The following is a 20,375-nucleotide window of genomic DNA, read 5'->3' as shown; positions in this document are numbered from 1 at the left end:
TTCGAAAAGTACTGTCTACCAAGAAAAAAATTTTACCATTGAAAGACATGTTTTTTTCCAGCGTTCTCAACATAAAAGGAGAGTCATTAGACAACTTTGTCACTGACATCAAACTCAAGGCAAAGACATGTGAGTTTGATTTGCTTAAAGATTCCCTAATAAAGGATAGGATAGTTGGTGGCATAAGGAATGAGAACACCCGAGCAAGACTTTTGAGAGAACCAGATCTAGACCTTAACAAGGCAGAAAATATATGTCGGGCAGCTGAGGCAACTGAATGGCAGCTTAAGCTCATGATTGAAGAAAGTGGGGTACAAGTTGTGAACTCTGCTACCAATAGCTTTAAAAGAACAAAAGGAAATGTGAGTTGTAGCTATTGTGGCAAGGAACACAGACCACGTCAGTGCCCAGCTTATGGGGAAACCTGTCTCAAAGGTCATAAAAAAGATCATTTTTCGTCAGTGTGCAGATCAAAGCCTGTAAGTATAGTGAAGTCAGAAGGTCGAGATGACTCCGTTGAGGAAACATTTTTCATCGGCAGTATTGGCTCCCATAGTCTAAGCAACGAATGGAACTCACTCATTACTGTTGAAAACAAACAAGTCACATTCACGTTGGATACTGGAGCACAAGTCAATATTCTCCCATACAGAATCTTCAAGCAATTAAAAAGAAAGAAACTTCTCAAATCAACATCCAAACTTACTACTTACAGTGGAGAAAGATTGAAGGTTGTTGGCAAAACACATACACTTACTATCATCAATGAAAGATGTGAAAGATGCAAACTAATTGTGTTGGTGGTAGTACTATTAGGGAGCTTTTCATTGAAGAATGCAATAAGGGCCAAGAGAAAGTATGCTTGTAGGAGGGGAGATGGCGTTTCATTGAAGGATAATGTTGACCTATTGACTCTGAAACTTGATATTATGTAACAGATACATTTATACTGTGTGTATTCCAAACCTAAACTCAAGAAATGTTTGCTCCTCAAAAAACCAAACAAATAAGTGCACACCAAATAAGTGCACACCTTCATGTGCTTCGTGTTTTTGGAGCTAATGCTAATGAAATCGGAAGTGTATTCTTATTTTCATAAGGCAATTAAAAAAATGGAGGGTCGATAACATCAGGACAAATTAAAGAACCTTCGGACTATTTCATCTAGACTTACATTAGACCTCAATTAAAACTTGATTGTGTGAACTAAAGTCTAAGTTTTGGTCTTGTTGGGGTACCGGGAGTTGAACTCGTTCATTGAAAGGGGACAACTTTGGATTCGAGGTCCTAGTGCAGAGTCATAGTGTTGAAGTAGTTCAGACAAAAAAAAAGATTGTATGTCTATTTTATCTGAAAGATTAACTCTAGTCTTTAGAGTTTAATCAAGAATCTAGATGTATGTACTTAAGTTAAGGTAGTTTTAAAACAAAAGTAAATCTACAATCAAAGAAAAATCGTTTATATAAATTACTGAGTCAGAAACTAATGGAACAATCATGGTTGATGACAATGTGCCTATTTCTGTCTCTATTACCAAAGCTAGGTGAGACATATAAAGTGAAGATTTCTTTCTGTCTTCTGTTTGTCTCTCGTCTGTCTCTTGTCTATCAGCCTCGTTTTTATCTTCTTGGCTGAATCTTTCTATAGTATGTATTTTGTTTTGTCTCTGGTAGCATTTGTAAAACTTTATTAGTGGCACACTGCCCGTATGAGGTTGAGCTTCCAGAATGACGGTGTAGTAGAGATGCCTCTTACAAACGCTGTCAAAACTCATTAGTCAGTTCGCCCTGACTAGCAATAGAGGAAAACAGCTGGTTGCATGGTCTAGTCATCTGAACGCTCCGACATGAAAATGAGAACGAAGAAGAAGTGGAAAGCTGGTAGCTGTCGACTTGTTACATTTTAAATGACGTTTCTACTCCTGCGTTATGAAATCATTTGTTTTTGTTGGTATTATTTAGTCTAATCAATATGAAAACAAACTCGGGTTTAAAGAGGGACAGCAGGAGTCAACAAATTATTCTACTTTAAAATTTGTTACAGGTTGTCAAGATTGTGTAGAACCAGATCAAACTGTATACACTATAAAAGGATTAGTAGGTATGTATACCTTGAATGTTATCGCTAAAATGTATACACTCCAAAAGCATGAGTCGGTAGGCTATGTAAACTTTGAGTTGTTTCAATAAAATTGAAGTTACCATCCGCATAATACTAAGCTCCTGGTAGAAATGAAGACGAATTTATCTGAGGAACAATAAACTAAAGACGAAAATTTGACTTGTGAGTTTGGTAATATCTTGGCGACAGATGAGACTGCGGGCGGACAAATATGTTTCAACATCGTATCGACACTGGAACATGAGACCATTTCAACATCCACCATGTCCACTGGCAAAACAAGACGCTATGAACTTGATAGAATGCATGAGATCACAGTGAGTCATTGAGCCCTCAATAGTCCTTGGTGTTCAACAATAGTTTTGGTGAAGAAAAAAGATGGTTCCGTGCGAAGATAGAGATAAAAACGGCTTTTGGCAATAGACAGCGATGCGTTTTAGGCTCTGCAATACTCCAGCCATCTTTGAACTAATAATGGAGGGTTTTACATGGACTTAATTGGACCATCTAGCACGTAGACGATATTTTTAAAAACTGAAATGACTTCATCTTAAACAAGCAAAAAACAAACAAAAAATTAAAAGTGTAGTTTTAGTTGTAGTTGTATCAATGATACAATAATAATAAATATGTGCGATTAGAAATATTTGTACGAATTGTTTTTGTTTAGCGCAATTTCATGCTTTTAGCTTTCTCAATACGCTATGATCCTATCGCTTGTCTGTACCAGTTGGAAAGGGGTGTGGGGAGAAAGAACGGGGTATCTGGGTGATCGCATTTTCAATGTATTTATAAAAGAGAAAGGTGAACGACCTTCTCAGGTTTCTCAAGCCAAAACGGTAACCACACTGCTAGTGAAGAGTTTATGAACAATGAAGCTTGTACAGTTATCTATTGTTTCGTCCTATTTCATGTTTGTGTTCTCTAAGCTTCAGACAACGACCTATAAAGGGAAATAAGTCAGCTAATACCACCACTTCAGTCAAGTAAAATGTATTTCCTTTGTTCGAGGTTCCAGAAAAAAAAATACCAATAGTTAATTAACTAATTGGTTATTTTGTTTATTGATTCTTATTCTGTCAGGTAAAAGAAACTATTGCACAAAATTTCAGCTTGATCTGAGATTGGGTGTGGGAGAAATAACTTGTACAAACATTTTACCAGACAGACAGACAGAGTGAATGACTTGATTTAAGCTTTGTAAACAATAAAAATCTAAAAAAAATACTTAAAAAATACAAAGCTTTTAGGAAGTGTAATAGTATCAATTAGTTTGGATCAGCTATGCAATTAAATTTGAAATAAATCGTTTATTGCATATATAGAGCGGTTACCAATAAAGGGGAATAACTCAGCTTATACCACCTGTTCAGTTAAAAGTAAACTTTCTTTTCATTGTTGAAGATACCAAACAAAGTAATTAATTACCAACAGTTAATTAACTAATTGTTTTATTTTAATTGATTTCGTCTTCTCGGGTAAAAAAATATAACTGCGAAATTTCATCTTGATCGGAGATTGGGTGTCGGATAAATAACGTGTACACACTTTTTACCGGACAGACAGATTTAATAAAAGCTTTGTAAAAAGACGCCGCTAAAATGTAACCATATGGTCACTGTACAGGTGAGACTATAGTGAACTTAAGTCTGTTATCTGATGGCTATTGGAGCACCTCTGTACTAGATATCACATCTGGCCAAGAGATCAGCTCATGCTTCAGCACATCCTTAGAGAATGAAACGAACACATGGCTGCTACAAATAGCTAAACATTTACCTTTAAATGTGAGTCAAATGTGTCGACCTCATTCTTTGACTAATATCATACATTAAAGTTGAATCTTATTTAAAATATCCTTACAGTACACAGCTTATAAGAAATGTTTGAAGTCAATATCACACGCAATCTATAGAGTCACTTTATTGAAGTGGATAGGCAGAGTTATACACCAGACCAATGTATCCCGTAATGTTTATGTAGAATTCTCTCTCTCTTTTTCTCTCTCTGTATCATAACATTTATATTATTGTTACTTAGTATTTGTGTAAACTGTTAGAGACTCTCCATTTCTAACAATAACAAATCTAATGATGTGCTGTTACAGTTACGAAGAGAAAGTCACGATTTGTTGTTTACACTTCACTGTACAGTCAAAACTATTACTAAAGTAAGTCGACTTGTTCTGTCATGTCTCAATTCATGACGCTGGTTGTACAGCAGACATGTACTAGAACTGTTTAATAGACTAAATAGAGCATACTTTGATCAACATTTCAGATGACTATGTTTAGGTATTGCTATGATATCAATCTTGTGTACACAGTATCCTTTTGTAAGTGACCTGTCACCAATGCAAATAATTATTTTAGAAATCATCTGAGTTTATACATTGACACGAAGTGTCCCCATAGAAATTCAGGACAGCTTATGGGTCAAAATTTTCGTTTTTTTTTCATAACTGAATATTATACAGTATTCATTTCTGAACAATTTGATGTATAAAGCATGCCAAAATTCAAAGTGGAATTATTTTAATTTTTTTAAATTTTGTATACTAGACATTTATATGTCACCTAATTAGTATGCAAATTTTATAAATTGTATAACTTTTTTATTTTTGGTCCGATTTCAATAATTTACCAACCACTATGCATTTTAAAAAAATCCTCAATGTTCCATGAATAAAAGCTGAAAACAAATAAAACAAACGTTTTCATTGGTTTAAAGATAAGTCTTTATCAAGTTTAAACCAATCAGAAAACACTTTACAAATATTGACCTAGAGACCACATGTCAACAACTGCTTGGGTATTTTTAGGCTTCCAACCCTTTGCTGAGAAGCTACGTGGCTTTATAAAGTTTTAGTACTTTTTTTTTTATATTTGCTATCAGTTCTCTAACTCAATATGGATAAGAAATGGAATCTACACTAAATTTTGAAAGGTTTACCTAATATAAGTAAGCTTTGAGGAAAATAGCTCATTCAGCCCCCATAGTCCATAAATAAAGGCATGAAAAAGCCATGATTGCTACTAAAACTAGTCCTAGATCTAGAGTCTAGTAGAGTACTAGACTAGATCTAACTAGTTACTAGACCTAGTCCTCTAGTCTAGATCTAGCTAGAGTCTATTAGCAATAGTCTAGTCTAGATTAAAATCTAGATCTACTCTTTGCATTTTAGATTTAGGTCTACTAATAATCCATAATAAAAGCAGACCTAGATCTAACTAAATCTAATAGTACCATAGTAGTCATAGTATAGCAAATGATAGTAGTTAGACATAGAAAGTAGATTTAGACTTCAGGACAATACTGTCATTTAGACATTTATGGAATTGATGAAAAGCTTGAATCTTATTTTTAGATCTAAAGCCTAAGAAATTTCAAAAACAATTTAAAGTAGGCCTACCAATACCAGGATTATATTTGTATACAGAGAGACATAGTGTCACATAGGCATAAGGTGACCTAAAGTCTTGTATAGCATCCATGGGTCTACATCAACCATTATTCTGCACTGTTTTTAAAACATAATGCTTGCAACAATTAGTTGAACTATTGAAAATAAAAGCAAAAGCTGTGAATGAAACTAGACTAGTATTTAAGGCCGTAATTCTTTCGATGAACGCTCGACAAATCCAAAATGTTGATGAGACTTTCTACCATATTATCATCCTAAAATTGCTTTTTTGGGTAAAGAGGTCTTGAAATAGCAGTATATAAAGCTAGTTTCGTCATATAGTGAAGAAGAACTACTCAGATTAAGGTTATATAGCAAGTTTAGAATATTTTCCTCCATAAATCACATCAATGTAGTATTTCTAGAATCTGAGAAATCGCATCGTATCGTCAAAAAAGATATAACATTAAAAAAAAAGCGTTGAAAAGTTTAAAAAAATAATATTAGGAACACAGATGAACAATAGAGATATTAACTGTATAGCAGAAATGTTTTTAAAAACACATTAACTTAGTTTTTATCACAGAGATTGTCGTTTTTTCCCGTTTTCTCCTATTAGCCATTTTCATTTTTTTTTTGTTCAGAGATGGCGTGATAAAAAATTTATTTTTGAATATTTTGCCTTGAAATTTGGCACAAATAATGTTCTATATACAGGTATGAAATGTGAAGCATAATAAATAGAAAAGGTTGAAAGCTTTAAGAGTTATTAATTTTTTTCTATGCCTACCCCCCTATGAATTTGGTTTATTATGTTTCACAATCTTATACTAGTATTGAATAATCAACAGCTGAAGTTTTATTGAACTAGCTTTAGTAGTTTTCAAGAAATCTTGACATGAAAAATAGCTATTTTTTCATCATTTCAGCTAAAAATAGCCTCCAAAAAATTTTTTTCTCAAAAAGTTGATAACATATAAAGAAAAATTATTTATTTTCTTCTTATTTGCATGCCTACTCATAATAAAAAAGCATTTTTTTATTATTGAAACATGTAATTTCTATTTTGGGGTTTAAGCTGTCCTTAAAACACTCAAAATGTAATTCTATGTGATCTGTGTTTCCGAATTCTAAATCAATTTTAAAGAAACCAAATTTCTTACCAGACCTGTTCGTGTGTAGTCACCGTGGTCCTGAGTTCAAACCCCTATGTCCACTTCCATGAACTGCTGCCCTACACGAGGTTTCTTCTAGGCTGTAATAATCTTCCATCAAGAAACTCAACGAAAACCAAGAGATTAACATGCCAACAAAACTAACACACATTTGTTATTACACGTGACTGTTCTAATACTTTATCTTTGATCAGCCATTCATCAGAAGAGCCATATTGCTTCCTCAGCCTGTTAATGATCAGTTCATCCATCCTCTGGTAGACATTTACATTCCGAAGGTAATACACATTCAAATAGAAGTAGTAAGTATAATTCATGGAGATATCAACCAAATTTAAACGCTATAGATTAATTACAGTAATCATTCATTTGTTTCCCATTGAACATACTCACCATATGACTGAAACAATGTTTAACATTTCAATAAGCTGAACAAATAGCAGGTTCTTTTGTTAGTGGAAAATAATACAAAAATATCCACTAATATTTATTTGATATGATTGATTATTAATTGATAACTTTATTCCACAAGTTTGGTGTAGACTTTATTTGATACCTACTTTGTAAGTCGTAAAAATAAACTCCTTGTGTTTTATCCAAGAACGCCAATGTGAGGTCTATATTGTCTGAGCTCTACTGTGTCCTAAATGTGTCCGCAACTGAGCTTTCTCTAACACTTGTACGCGATGAGCACCTAAATGTAAGAACTTTTTAATGTAGGTATATAATCTACTTTTTTTTTGTGTTTCAATGAAATACTGTTTATCTGTATGTCCATGTAAGATCCATGTGACCAAGTCAAAAAAAAAACTCATGGAGGCTGGTTGGGAGGGTGCAGGATGGAACTGGTTGCTGATCTCAAAAACGGATCTAGCGATTTTTTCTAGAAATTAACAGTTGATGTATATCGCTGAGAAAAAAATTACTAGCTCGTTGGCCACACGAGGAAAAATTTAGTTTGACTGTTATCATTTTTTTCAAGTAAAAATGAAATAAATTTAAATTTGGCTAGAGAACTAGTTTTAAAAGATTATAGCGTTCTTGATAGAAAAATCGCGTTCGGCAATTTCCAAATGTAAGGCTTTAAGGAGTTTACTAAATTAATTCTCAGGAAAATTGTGCGCATCGTCTTATTAGTCTAAATCTAAAGACCTATCATTGGACTAGTATAAAGTGTAGTAGATCTAGACATTCGATTAACCAGGAGTCTTTCTCAAGGGCAGGGGTGGAGTTAAAAAATGTTTTTTATGTACCATTCACTAGTTATAAAGAACAAATCAATGGCTCTATAAGTTGTATAAAGGAGGTATTGTCTTGTTAACAACAGTATTTCTCCATGTATTTCTTGTCTCTGTTAAAACAGTATTTCTCCACGTATTTCTTGTCTCTGTTAAAACAGTATTTCTCCATGTATGTCTTGTCTCTGTTAAAACAGTATTTCTTCACGTATTTCTTGTCTCTGTTAAAACAGTATTTCTCCACGTATTTCTTGTCTCTGTTAAAACAGTATTTCTTCACGTATTTCTTGTCTCTGTTAAAACAGTATTTCTTCACGTATTTCTTGTCTCTGTTAAAACAGTATTTCTCCATGTATTTCTTGTCTCTGTTAAAACAGTATTTCTTCACGTATTTCTTATCTCTGTTAAAACAGTATTTCTCCATGTATTTCTTGTCTCTGTTAAAACAGTATTTCTCCATGTATGTCTTGTCTCTGTTAAAACAGTATTTCTTCACGTATTTCTTGTCTCTGTTAAAACAGTATTTCTCCACGTATGTCTTGTCTCTGTTAAAACAGTATTTCTCCACGTATGTCTTGTCTCTGTTAAAACAGTATTTCTCCATGTATGTTTTGTCTCTGTTAAAACAGTATTTCTTCACGTATGTCTTGTCTCTGTTAAAACAGTATTTCTCCATGTATGTCTTGTCTCTGTTAAAACAGTATTTCTCCATGGATTTCTTGTCTCTGTTAAAACAGTATTTCTTCACGTATTTCTTGTCTCTGTTAAAACAGTATTTCTTCATGTATGTCTTGTCTCTGTTAAAACAGTATTTCTTCACGTATGTCTTGTCTCTGTTAAAACAGTATTTCTCCATGTATGTCTTGTCTCTGTTAAAACAGTATTTCTCCATGGATTTCTTGTCTCTGTTAAAACAGTATTTCTTCACGTATTTCTTGTCTCTGTTAAAACAGTATTTCTTCATGTATGTCTTGTCTCTGTTAAAACAGTATTTCTCCACGTATGTCTTGTCTCTGTTAAAACAGTATTTCTTCACGTATTTCTTGTCTCTGTTAAAACAGTATTTCTTCATGTATGTCTTGTCTCTGTTAAAACAGTATTTCTTCATGTATTTCTTGTCTCTGTTAAAACAGTATTTCTTCATGTATTTCTTGTCTCTGTTAAAACAGTATTTCTTCATGTATTTCTTGTCTCTGTTAAAACAGTATTTCTTCATGTATTTCTTGTCTCTGTTAAAACAGTATTTCTTCATGTATTTCTTGTCTCTGTTAAAACAGTATTTCTTCACGTATGTCTTGTCTCTGTTAAAACAGTATTTCTCCATGTATGTCTTGTCTCTGTTAAAACAGTATTTCTCCATGGATTTCTTGTCTCTGTTAAAACAGTATTTCTTCACGTATTTCTTGTCTCTGTTAAAACAGTATTTCTTCATGTATGTCTTGTCTCTGTTAAAACAGTATTTCTTCACGTATGTCTTGTCTCTGTTAAAACAGTATTTCTCCATGTATGTCTTGTCTCTGTTAAAACAGTATTTCTCCATGGATTTCTTGTCTCTGTTAAAACAGTATTTCTTCACGTATTTCTTGTCTCTGTTAAAACAGTATTTCTTCATGTATGTCTTGTCTCTGTTAAAACAGTATTTCTCCACGTATGTCTTGTCTCTGTTAAAACAGTATTTCTTCACGTATTTCTTGTCTCTGTTAAAACAGTATTTCTTCATGTATGTCTTGTCTCTGTTAAAACAGTATTTCTTCATGTATTTCTTGTCTCTGTTAAAACAGTATTTCTTCATGTATTTCTTGTCTCTGTTAAAACAGTATTTCTTCATGTATTTCTTGTCTCTGTTAAAACAGTATTTCTTCATGTATTTCTTGTCTCTGTTAAAACAGTATTTCTTCATGTATTTCTTGTCTCTGTTAAAACAGTATTTCTTCATGTATGTCTTGTCTCTGTTAAAACAGTATTTCTTCATGTATTTCTTGTCTCTGTTAAAACAGTATTTCTTCATGTATTTCTTGTCTCTGTTAAAACAGTATTTCTTCATGTATTTCTTGTCTCTGTTAAAACAGTATTTCTTGTCTCTGTTAAAACAGTATTTCTCCACGGATTTCTTGTCTCTGTTAAAACAGTATTTCTCCACGGATTTCTTGTCTCTGTTAAAACAGTATTTCTTCATGTATTTCTTGTCTCTGTTAAAACAGTATTTCTTCACGTATTTCTTGTCTCTGTTAAAACAGTATTTCTTCACGTATTTCTTGTCTCTGTTAAAACAGTATTTCTTCACGTATGTCTTGTCTCTGTTAAAACAGTATTTCTTCACGTATTTCTTGTCTCTGTTAAAACAGTATTTCTTCATGTATGTTTTGTCTCTGTTAAAACAGTATTTCTTCACGTATGTTTTGTCTCTGTTAAAACAGTATTTCTTCACGTATGTCTTGTCTCTGTTAAAACAGTATTTCTTCATGTATTTCTTGTCTCTGTTAAAACAGTATTTCTTCACGTATTTCTTGTCTCTGTTAACAAATGAAATGATGTTGTGTTCCAGGACCAAGAAGCTTTTTTTTTCGACATGTATTTCTTGTCTCTGTTAAAACAGTATTTCTTCACGTATTTCTTGTCTCTGTTAAAACAGTATTTCTCCACGTATGTCTTGTCTCTGTTAAAACAGTATTTCTTCGCGTATTTCTTGTCTCTGTTAAAACAGTATTTCTCCATGTATTTCTTGTCTCTGTTAAAACAGTATTTCTCCATGGATTTCTTGTCTCTGTTAAAACAGTATTTCTCCATGGATTTCTTGTCTCTGTTAAAACAGTATTTCTCCATGTATGTCTTGTCTCTGTTAAAACAGTATTTCTCCATGTATGTCTTGTCTCTGTTAAAACAGTATTTCTCCATGGATTTCTTGTCTCTGTTAAAACAGTATTTCTTCATGTATTTCTTGTCTCTGTTAAAACAGTATTTCTTCATGTATTTCTTGTCTCTGTTAAAACAGTATTTCTTGTCTCTGTTAAAACAGTATTTCTCCACGGATTTCTTGTCTCTGTTAAAACAGTATTTCTCCACGGATTTCTTGTCTCTGTTAAAACAGTATTTCTTCATGTATTTCTTGTCTCTGTTAAAACAGTATTTCTTCACGTATTTCTTGTCTCTGTTAAAACAGTATTTCTTCACGTATTTCTTGTCTCTGTTAAAACAGTATTTCTTCACGTATGTCTTGTCTCTGTTAAAACAGTATTTCTTCATGTATTTCTTGTCTCTGTTAAAACAGTATTTCTTCACGTATTTCTTGTCTCTGTTAAAACAGTATTTCTCCATGTATGTCTTGTCTCTGTTAAAACAGTATTTCTCCATGTATGTCTTGTCTCTGTTAAAACAGTATTTCTCCATGGATTTCTTGTCTCTGTTAAAACAGTATTTCTTCATGTATTTCTTGTCTCTGTTAAAACAGTATTTCTTCATGTATTTCTTGTCTCTGTTAAAACAGTATTTCTTGTCTCTGTTAAAACAGTATTTCTCCACGGATTTCTTGTCTCTGTTAAAACAGTATTTCTCCACGGATTTCTTGTCTCTGTTAAAACAGTATTTCTTCATGTATTTCTTGTCTCTGTTAAAACAGTATTTCTTCACGTATTTCTTGTCTCTGTTAAAACAGTATTTCTTCACGTATTTCTTGTCTCTGTTAAAACAGTATTTCTTCACGTATGTCTTGTCTCTGTTAAAACAGTATGTCTTCACGTATTTCTTGTCTCTGTTAAAACAGTATTTCTTCATGTATGTTTTGTCTCTGTTAAAACAGTATTTCTTCACGTATGTTTTGTCTCTGTTAAAACAGTATTTCTTCACGTATGTCTTGTCTCTGTTAAAACAGTATTTCTTCATGTATTTCTTGTCTCTGTTAACAAATGAAATGATGTTGTGTTCCAGGACCAAGAAGCTTTTTTTTTCGACATGTCCAAAAATGGAGTTGTGACCTTGAAACAGTCTTTGAATTCCTCTAGAGAAGATATTTTTTTGATCATTTTACGTAGGATTGTAAGTATGGTACTGTGAAAGTTAATTATTTAAAACTAATCTTAAATTGTTAGCCACCAAAATGTTGAAACAAATAGAATGAAATTGAGTACCAAAGACGTCTCGGAATCTAGGAATTAATCAAAAAAAATTACTAAGACGAACTACATCTAGAGTTGGCTAATAATCTTCTTGTTCAAGTGCTATTTTTAACATGTCAAACGTCCTGCTTGTCTAGATGTCATCGTGTACTGAGTTGGTACCTGTCCTTGTCCTGGTCACATCAGAGAACTCCAGGAACCTAACTGGTCAATGTGAGAACCATCCGGCATTTAAACTTCAGAACTGTTCCTCGTTCCGATGTCAGATTGATGTCTACAGGACAGAGATACAAGCAACTTTTCAAGTTCGAATTCTTTTTTTTTTTTTTTCTAGTCTACTTTCAGTCATTTTAAATAGGCCTAGATATCTCTTTACTTGTCACTACTAATAACTAAAGAATATACCAACGCTGGGCCCTTATCATTAAAACGATAAAGTTCTCGCAGCTAAACGAAATATGCAATGAAGTAAAAAAAAAATTCTCGTTTTCCCATATATAAAATTATATATTTGTGTTATCACTAGATATAGATCATTGAACTAAATCAAGTCATCTGGACATAAAGAAACCTTTCATTGGTGTCCAGATCAAGTAGTTCTCCCATACAGTTAGTCTTGAAGAGGGAACGGCTATCTAGGGGGCATTGTGATGATTGGACCTTGTTGTAGTAAATTCTTAAAAACATATTTGAAATTCATTAATTAGATATCGTTGAAAATATTGCCATGGTAATTATCATTCTGACAGTTGATATCCAGTGCACAGAATATACAAATACCTGAATGTACATCTTGTCACTAGATTTATTGTTTACAACATTTACACATGAAATAACTTCATTGTAATAGAAGTATTAGAGATCCTACAAGACACATGTGAACAAAATGAAGTATAAACAGTGAATGTTGATTGTGAGTTGTGTGCATGTCAACTGCAAGGCAGTCCTTGTTATTCAGAGGACTTCTTAATGAGAAATAGAGTTTATTGTTGTTTCGTAACATATTTATTTACCTATTAAAAAGTACAGTTATTATATATATATATATATATACAGAGAGAGAGAAAGACAGAGAGACAGATTGTAACTAGACTTTGTTCTTTCATTAGGGAGATATTACCAATTTAACCCCAAGTGCAATATATGCTGAAGATTCCGAAGGAAGACAAACAAGTTATTTTTTTCTGACTGGTAAGTGATTGCGAATATTGTATCACTATGATCCTCCTAACCATGAGTTTTACATTTTATTGACTTAAAAGTGTAATGTCACTAGAAAATCATCATTACTTGTAACTGACACTTATAAATAACGATGACATATTTATAAATGTAATTTTCATTATCATAGTAACTGATATTGAATAACTAATATTTGATAACCCCCCCCTGATATTGTATAACTAATGTTTGATACCCCCCCCCAGGTAATCCCAGAAATTATGACCAAGTATTCAGTCTCCATCCAGATACTGGCATTGTCAACACTTCCGGTTTAAACTTCTCCAGCAGCCAGCAGCCATTTTATATGATCATTCGGGTAATACATAATGTTACAAATGTTACTGTTTTGTTTTTATTTTACAATTATCAATTAGTCAATTAATGATGAATGAGCCAGCCAGTGTTATGATAATCTATATTCAATTCTATATACGCCCTATCTGACTGATGTACTTAACACTAATTCTCTCTTGGGACGGAATAATTAATAGAATACTTATTGAATGTGCCTGACGCTGTTGACAAACAGAATGTAGGCTCTAGGCTTTATGAAAACAAAACAGAAAAACACGAGAGCTAAAATGACAGACTCATTTTCAAAGTTTCGAACAGATAGGTTTTAATGCCCTTCTTGAATGTAAAGAATCATATTATTTGAGTGGGCTAAATGGGGAGAAAGTTCCTAACCTTTGGTCCATGCATGAAAAAAAAACGAAAAAAATATGAAAAATTAAAACCTGTTATCACTTAACGTTTGCCTATAACGAATAAGCAACTTTCATGGTCGAAGCATTAGCGGCTAATTTTTCCAAAAAGATTTGTGTATTTTCAGATTCGTCCCTATAAGTTTTTATAAAGCTGACATTCAAATGTTTTATACCATTTGGTAGTGTTTGCAGTTTTGATGCGGAGGCCATGGCAGTCTGTGAAGCCTTAGAAGTCATTGAATCTCAACTTGGCGAGGGACATTGGCCCTCCAATAGCGACTCAGTCATCATGGCTTCAAACAACATAAAGCAACCGAGTCACATAGGTGTGACTGGCAACACCATTGCAGACTCCTTGGCCCACCAGGGAGGGCAAACACCACCTACCGAGCAGGCTGTAAGTTTTCATCATGGTCCTGCTATAATCCAAAAAAATGGAAAAGTGGTTTGAGTGCTGGGACAAGTCCCAAAAAGCCGTGGAGCCTGGGAGCGCATGAGGCGCCCTGACCACACTTCCCCGTGGTGGAGGCTATCCAGGCATGAGCAAGCTGTTATAGTACAGTTCAGGACCGGCCACTGTTCTGTTGGCTCATATTTCTCACGGCTATGGCCAAATTTTGACTCACGGTGCCTCCGCTGAGGGGAAGAAGAGGAAACCGTGCCTCATATTCTTTTTGACTGCCCCAGACTTGCTGATTTTCGTCTCGACAGGTCTGGGAAACCAAAAATTCTCGACCTGTATGGTGACATTTATGCACTACGCAAAACAGCAGGGTTTCTATCCAGAGCTTTTGCAAAAGAGGATTTGAATCTCTTAAGCCCTCACTCCAATGGAGTCTGATGATGATGAACTGTCATTTCCTTTCTTTTTTTCTTTTTTTAAATTATGAATGGCACTGAGGTGATTTTGATGGATGAAAGTCAGCTCAATCTACTTAAGTTACTCCTTAATTGAAACTGTTTGAGACTACAATGTCCAACATCTCAAAACAGAGTGATTCGGCTCAACAGTTCTCTGATGAGCGCACCATGGCACAGAAGAGTGGTTTTGAGGCTTTAGACAGGACTCTACGGAGCAACAAACATTTAGCTTGCAGCGATTTTTTGGCTTACCCAGTATTTGTACCACCACGAAAGCGTGTTTTTGACGTCAAGACATGCTCCATACATGAGGCTGAGCCCTCAAGTCGTTCTACATACTTGAATTGGTCATTAAAATTCATAAGAAACATTTAAATATAAGTGTAACAAATGAGTTATGAACCGAAATACTTTGAATTACTAGTCGCCTTTTCCCAACGTTGTCTTTTGTGCTAATAACTTATTTTCAGACTAAATATTATAATTTTGAAAAATAATGTTCCATACTATCGTATTGAACAAAATTACCAATGTATATATGAACGTCTTTTGAAATAGTATTTTTCGAAGACCCTTTTGATTAAGGCTACATTTATTTTCGGTGGCGACCCTTAAACTTTTCTCAACGTGTAGGGCGCATTTTGCTGAACATTTCTCAAGTGAAAACATTCTAAAGGTTTTTATACATTAGACATTTTAATAATATCAGCCAAACAAATTTTACCCGTTTAAACGATCCAATTTCCCAAGAGAGTTCATGAAATATTATATTTACTAAATTAGCACTACTATGTTCTTGTTGATATTTTAATTTTGTAAGCAAGCTATGGTGGTGAAATGGGTCAAACTTAATAAAATGGCATCTATTTACTCTTTATTATTACCCTTTAAAAAATCGTTAATAGACCTATTAGTTGAGTGTCATTTGAGTTATAATTCCTAAAACTATTTTTACATGGAGTAAGGATAATTGTGTTTATCTAATGGATATATGATGTTGCTACATACTATGTGTTCTACTATTTTACATGTGATGCAGGGTGAGCGATACTGGTCTGTAGTTTCTTGGGTCAGATTTATATCCTTTTTTTGGATTGGGGGGGGGGGCGTTAGCTTCTTTCCAGACCTTCGGTACTCTGCCCTGATTAAGTGATGCCTAAAACGATATTTTGAGCACTGGTCCTAGCTGAGTAGTTGGAATACTATCAGGTCCAGATGCTTTATTTGGTTGTATGTTGACACAAAACGTTCTTTTGGAAGAAGACATTTTCACACGATTCTATTTTACTTGCTTTGGTCAGAGCGAACTAATTATCTCAGTAATGTACAGTCGTTCTATGGAACCAACAGGCCCTCTACACGTTTTCTTGCTAACTACGAGGATGAATCTTACCATGATCAGGCCATTTCAAATGTTCATACTGCCTCGAATGTTTTTAACACTCTGTCTCTCGCCCTTCTTAATTTGATTTCTAGTTTACATTTATTCTTTCTAAAAACAAAATTAATTAATTTTAAACATGAAAAAAAAACATTTTTTAAAGACAAGACCTCCATTATACAACTTCAAATAAAAAGAATATTTTAAAAAATGTTTGGCTATAACCAGGTATCGTGTCAACTGCTTGTACTTTACATTACACCAGCGGACAATGCACAATGGATTTATTGCTACTTTCATTATATGAACATCTAGATCTAGAACTAGATCTAGACTTCTGATTTAGAACTCTTAAGATATAGTCTAGATCTCCCTATAGATCTAGAATCTAGATGTTGCTTAATCTAAGATTTACCCTTTTAAAAATAAAAGCAAAGCTTAATATTTCAATAAACTTAAAGCAGCTTAAATTTAATTAAATTTAATAAACAAGTCAGTTTTCGGTAAAATACGGCTGACTACGCCATGTTTTTTAATTGAACAATTCCAATGATATAGGCCTTTAAATGTAAACTTAGAAGACGATGCGCTAAATTTTCCCGAACATTAATTTGTAAAGTAATATCTTGAATTAATAATGCCTCACATTCAGAAACGCGATAATCTTTTCAAGAACTCGATATTCTTTTCATAACTGATGTTGGCTCTAGATCTATGTCTAATTCTGAAGCCAAATTTACATTTATTTTTTTTTTAATTGAAAAATTATAACGGTCAAACTAGAGGTTTCCTCGTGTAGTCAACGAGCTAGTAATTCTATTTTCTGCGATATACATCCACGGGAAAATGTCTAGGAAATTCGTTAGCGTCCAGGCAGGTTCCATGAAGTTGACTTGACTAGTGGAATTATATAAATGGAATAAATGGACATTCATTAACATTTTGCGCAGTCTTTGAAGTCTGAATCTATAGGCCCTTCTCCAGAAGAATGAGTTTTTGTTTTAAAGCTCAGAACTGCATAGAAAAGCTTGGAGTGCTTTAGTGCTATTTACATTTCATTTGAACTCTGTCTGTTATTTCCTCTCCGTCTCCAGGCTCAAGTGAAATCATCCCCTAGCTGTTATGATAAAGTTCTTCTCTACATTAAAATTAAAAATGATCTAATTACTTCGTCTACAAAGTTTACAACTGGGAAAATGACAACAGGTAATATTAGAAATGTACGCTTTGTATTTTACAATTCCTCTTATCAGCTTGCAAATTCTTGCAAAACAAAAACATATCTCGCAAATGATCTTCCTAGAAATTTAAAAGTTTAGATCTATCTTGGGGAAAAGAATAACTCTGGTTTGACAGCTATAATTTTTTTCAAAATGTAATCTTCTTTATTAAAAATGGTCTGACTGTCTGGACAATCTCTATCTTGAAGACACCTACGTCAGAGGGTATTGCTGCATGCATTCAGTCAAACGATAAAGAGATTAAAGACGTTCATTAGCATTTGTGCGCACCGTCTTCTAAGTATTGTGCTATAGAAGGCTGACTATGATGAACTAGAACCTTCTAGAACATAGATCAGGATCCATTTGTCTAGTCTAGACTACTATCTTTTAATATTGCCATGTTGGATCTTTAGCACCAACCTAAAATTTTATACTCATTAATAGATTTATACATGCGCTTAATTAACCAGTATTGTTTTCCCAAGTGGGGAGGGCAGAATTGGGCGGGGTAAAAAATGTTGTAACATTTACTAATTGTAAGGAAATGAAGTTAAGAAGATGGTTCATAGGCTGGCTTGCTGAGTGTTTTCCACCAAATATAATACCATATCTCCTCTACTAAATCTAAATAATATAACACTAGTTCCTCAAATACAATCTAGGAGTGCCTAAATAGAATGGTAGAACCTTTCAGTCTTATTTGGCTACATCAACTCTTACTAAATTTCAATATTAATTTTACATTAATTACAAACAATGCTTTGTTTTTTTCCCATAATTCATTGTTGAGCGCAAGTTTGTAATCTGGCATAAGGGCAGTGTCATAAAAAAAGCAAGGTTTTCCGTTAAATACTCACAATGTGCAAGGTGTTCCGTTAAATACTCACAATGTGCAAGGTGTTCCGTTAAATACTCACAATGTGCAAGGTGTTCCGTTAAATACTCACAATGTGCAAGGTGTTCCGTTAAATACTCACAATGTGCAAGGTGTTCCGTTAAATACTCACAGTGTGCAAGGTGTTCCGTTAAATACTCACAATGTGCAAGGTGTTCCGTTAAATACTCACAATGTGCAAGGTGTTCCGTTAAATACTCACAATGTGCAAGGTGTTCCGTTAAATACTCACAATGTGCAAGGTGTTCCGTTAAATACTCACAATGTGCAAGGTGTTCCGTTAAAGAAAACATTTGGGAAACACCGGCGTAGTGTGTTGTCTATAAGGGGCCAATGTCTTGACTGGGAATACATCGAGGAAGTTCGTCTCGTTGGGAGACTGACTATTGTGTTTGACAGGACCAGCTAGTGTTCAGCAAAGGTCTGGAGTAGTAATAGTCCGTTCCTGTTGCACTGACCTAGTTGCCTAAGACTTCATTCCAGACATGATGGTTAGAGCCGACTATTGCGTTGAAGTCACCGAGAATGAGTAGCTAATTTGGTTTTATTATATCAAGTACGGTGGAGTTTAATTCCTCATAGAAGTTTGCTATGACTACATCCGGGTTGGTCATAGTGGGAGCGTAACAGCTAACAATAAAAATGTGTTTCTTTCTATTTTGTAATGGAATCCTTAGGGTCATGAGCCTGTCAGTTTCTGTACTTCCTGTTAGAGTTCTTTTGTTGGCCTTTTCGATTTTGAATACCAACTTTAGTAGTTAGTACTTTGATAGTTCTATTTAATATTGCTATAGAGAAAAGGCAATTTGTTTGAAGAAAATGTCTTACGAAGTTCTTTGTCAAGAGCATTTATATTTAAGGATTATGATTCAATGGCATTTAATATAATCAACTATTACACATAACATAATTTTGTTTCAGCAATGCTTACAAAACCATTAGGAAGTACATCGTCTACAAGTAGCACATTAAGTTCTACAGACAGTAGCACTTACGAAGCAGAGAACACAACAGTGAAATTAGTGAATCCGGATTCAGAACTCTATTCAAGCACTGTCTTAAGGAAAGATCTCAATCTGGAAGAATCTTTGGAAGCTCTGAAGTTGAATCCTGTCTTATCACACTCAGACTACCAGTTTCCATCTTGGAGTCTTTTTAGTTTTGTAGCTTTACTAAACATTGCGATATGAAAAAGAAAAAAGAAGAAAACAATGGCAATACAATTTATATATTATTAATGAATGGCCTGTTTTTTTTAATTTTTGTAGTAAATAAGATGCTGTTTGTATTTGCTTATTGAAAAATATTTTCATACAACCCATTTTTTTTTTATTGGCAAATTTTGAAAAACGGTCACTCAGTATCAGACAGTACATAAGAAAGTGACACTTAGCTTAATTACATTTTTTTATTCTGACACTAATTATAGATCAAAGGGATTATTTCCTAATCGGATAAGTTACTACTAAAAATATTAATACTCTTTATTATTCGTGTGGAAATGTGTTTTGCAATTGTGCGTTATAAATAGCAATACATGATTAGAGCAAACAAATTCTACAATAACCCACATACTCCCGTTTCTCTTATACATTACGTGTGAACTGTACATTTTGTAGTAATGAAGTCAGGTTCACATTTTATGGTTCACGTGGAAGTCATTAAAATTTAAATATAAAATGATGTTTAAATAAATCTCTAAATATGTAACTGGACTAGTTCGAATCGAATATCAGCCATGCATATAAAGCTAAATCAAACACACAATTAAACAAAGCGAACCACGCGAGAAACGTACAACAGTAAAGTCAGATTTTAAAGAGTTAAAGTGTACAAAAACAATGTACAAGCTAATGACCAAAAGAGTAAAAAAAAATATTGTAACGATTCTCACTATTCAGGCTCTCTGCAAACTGCTCCACACAACACCACCAACTTAAAGAACTTAACAATTCAGGGCTCCAAAGTCACGTGGCACTTTTAATGACCAATAAATAACGATTTGTCGTGAACCAATTGTCGGTTACCAAGTTGT

General features: G+C 33.7%; 1 protein-coding gene across 5 annotated transcripts; it reads left to right on the top strand.

Moving 5' to 3' along the window:
* The first annotated feature begins 1,093 nt into the window (after positions 1-1,093).
* On the top strand, positions 1,094-19,582 carry LOC106053174 (uncharacterized). Of its 5 annotated transcripts, none has more exons than XM_013208662.2 (12): positions 1,094-1,543; positions 2,044-2,100; positions 3,748-3,908; positions 4,229-4,291; positions 6,927-6,977; positions 7,301-7,399; positions 11,862-11,969; positions 12,187-12,354; positions 13,159-13,240; positions 13,477-13,589; positions 17,317-17,428; positions 19,262-19,582. In XM_013208662.2, exons 1-12 carry the CDS (start codon positions 1,486-1,488, stop codon positions 19,528-19,530), a joined length of 1,341 nt encoding a protein of 446 aa, XP_013064116.2. In that variant the 5' UTR covers positions 1,094-1,485; the 3' UTR covers positions 19,531-19,582. The 5 variants fall into 5 exon arrangements, with proteins under 5 accessions (XP_013064116.2, XP_013064115.2, XP_013064114.2 ...); XM_013208661.2 differs by having other exon boundaries at positions 6,927-7,001; XM_013208660.2 differs by having other exon boundaries at positions 6,894-6,977.
* Positions 19,583-20,375: the final 793 nt, after the last annotated feature.

Source organism: Biomphalaria glabrata, chromosome 2 (genome assembly GCF_947242115.1).
Source record: "Biomphalaria glabrata chromosome 2, xgBioGlab47.1, whole genome shotgun sequence".
NCBI classification, from domain to species: Eukaryota; Metazoa; Mollusca; class Gastropoda; family Planorbidae; genus Biomphalaria; species Biomphalaria glabrata.
This window is presented reverse-complemented; position numbering and strand designations above follow the sequence as displayed.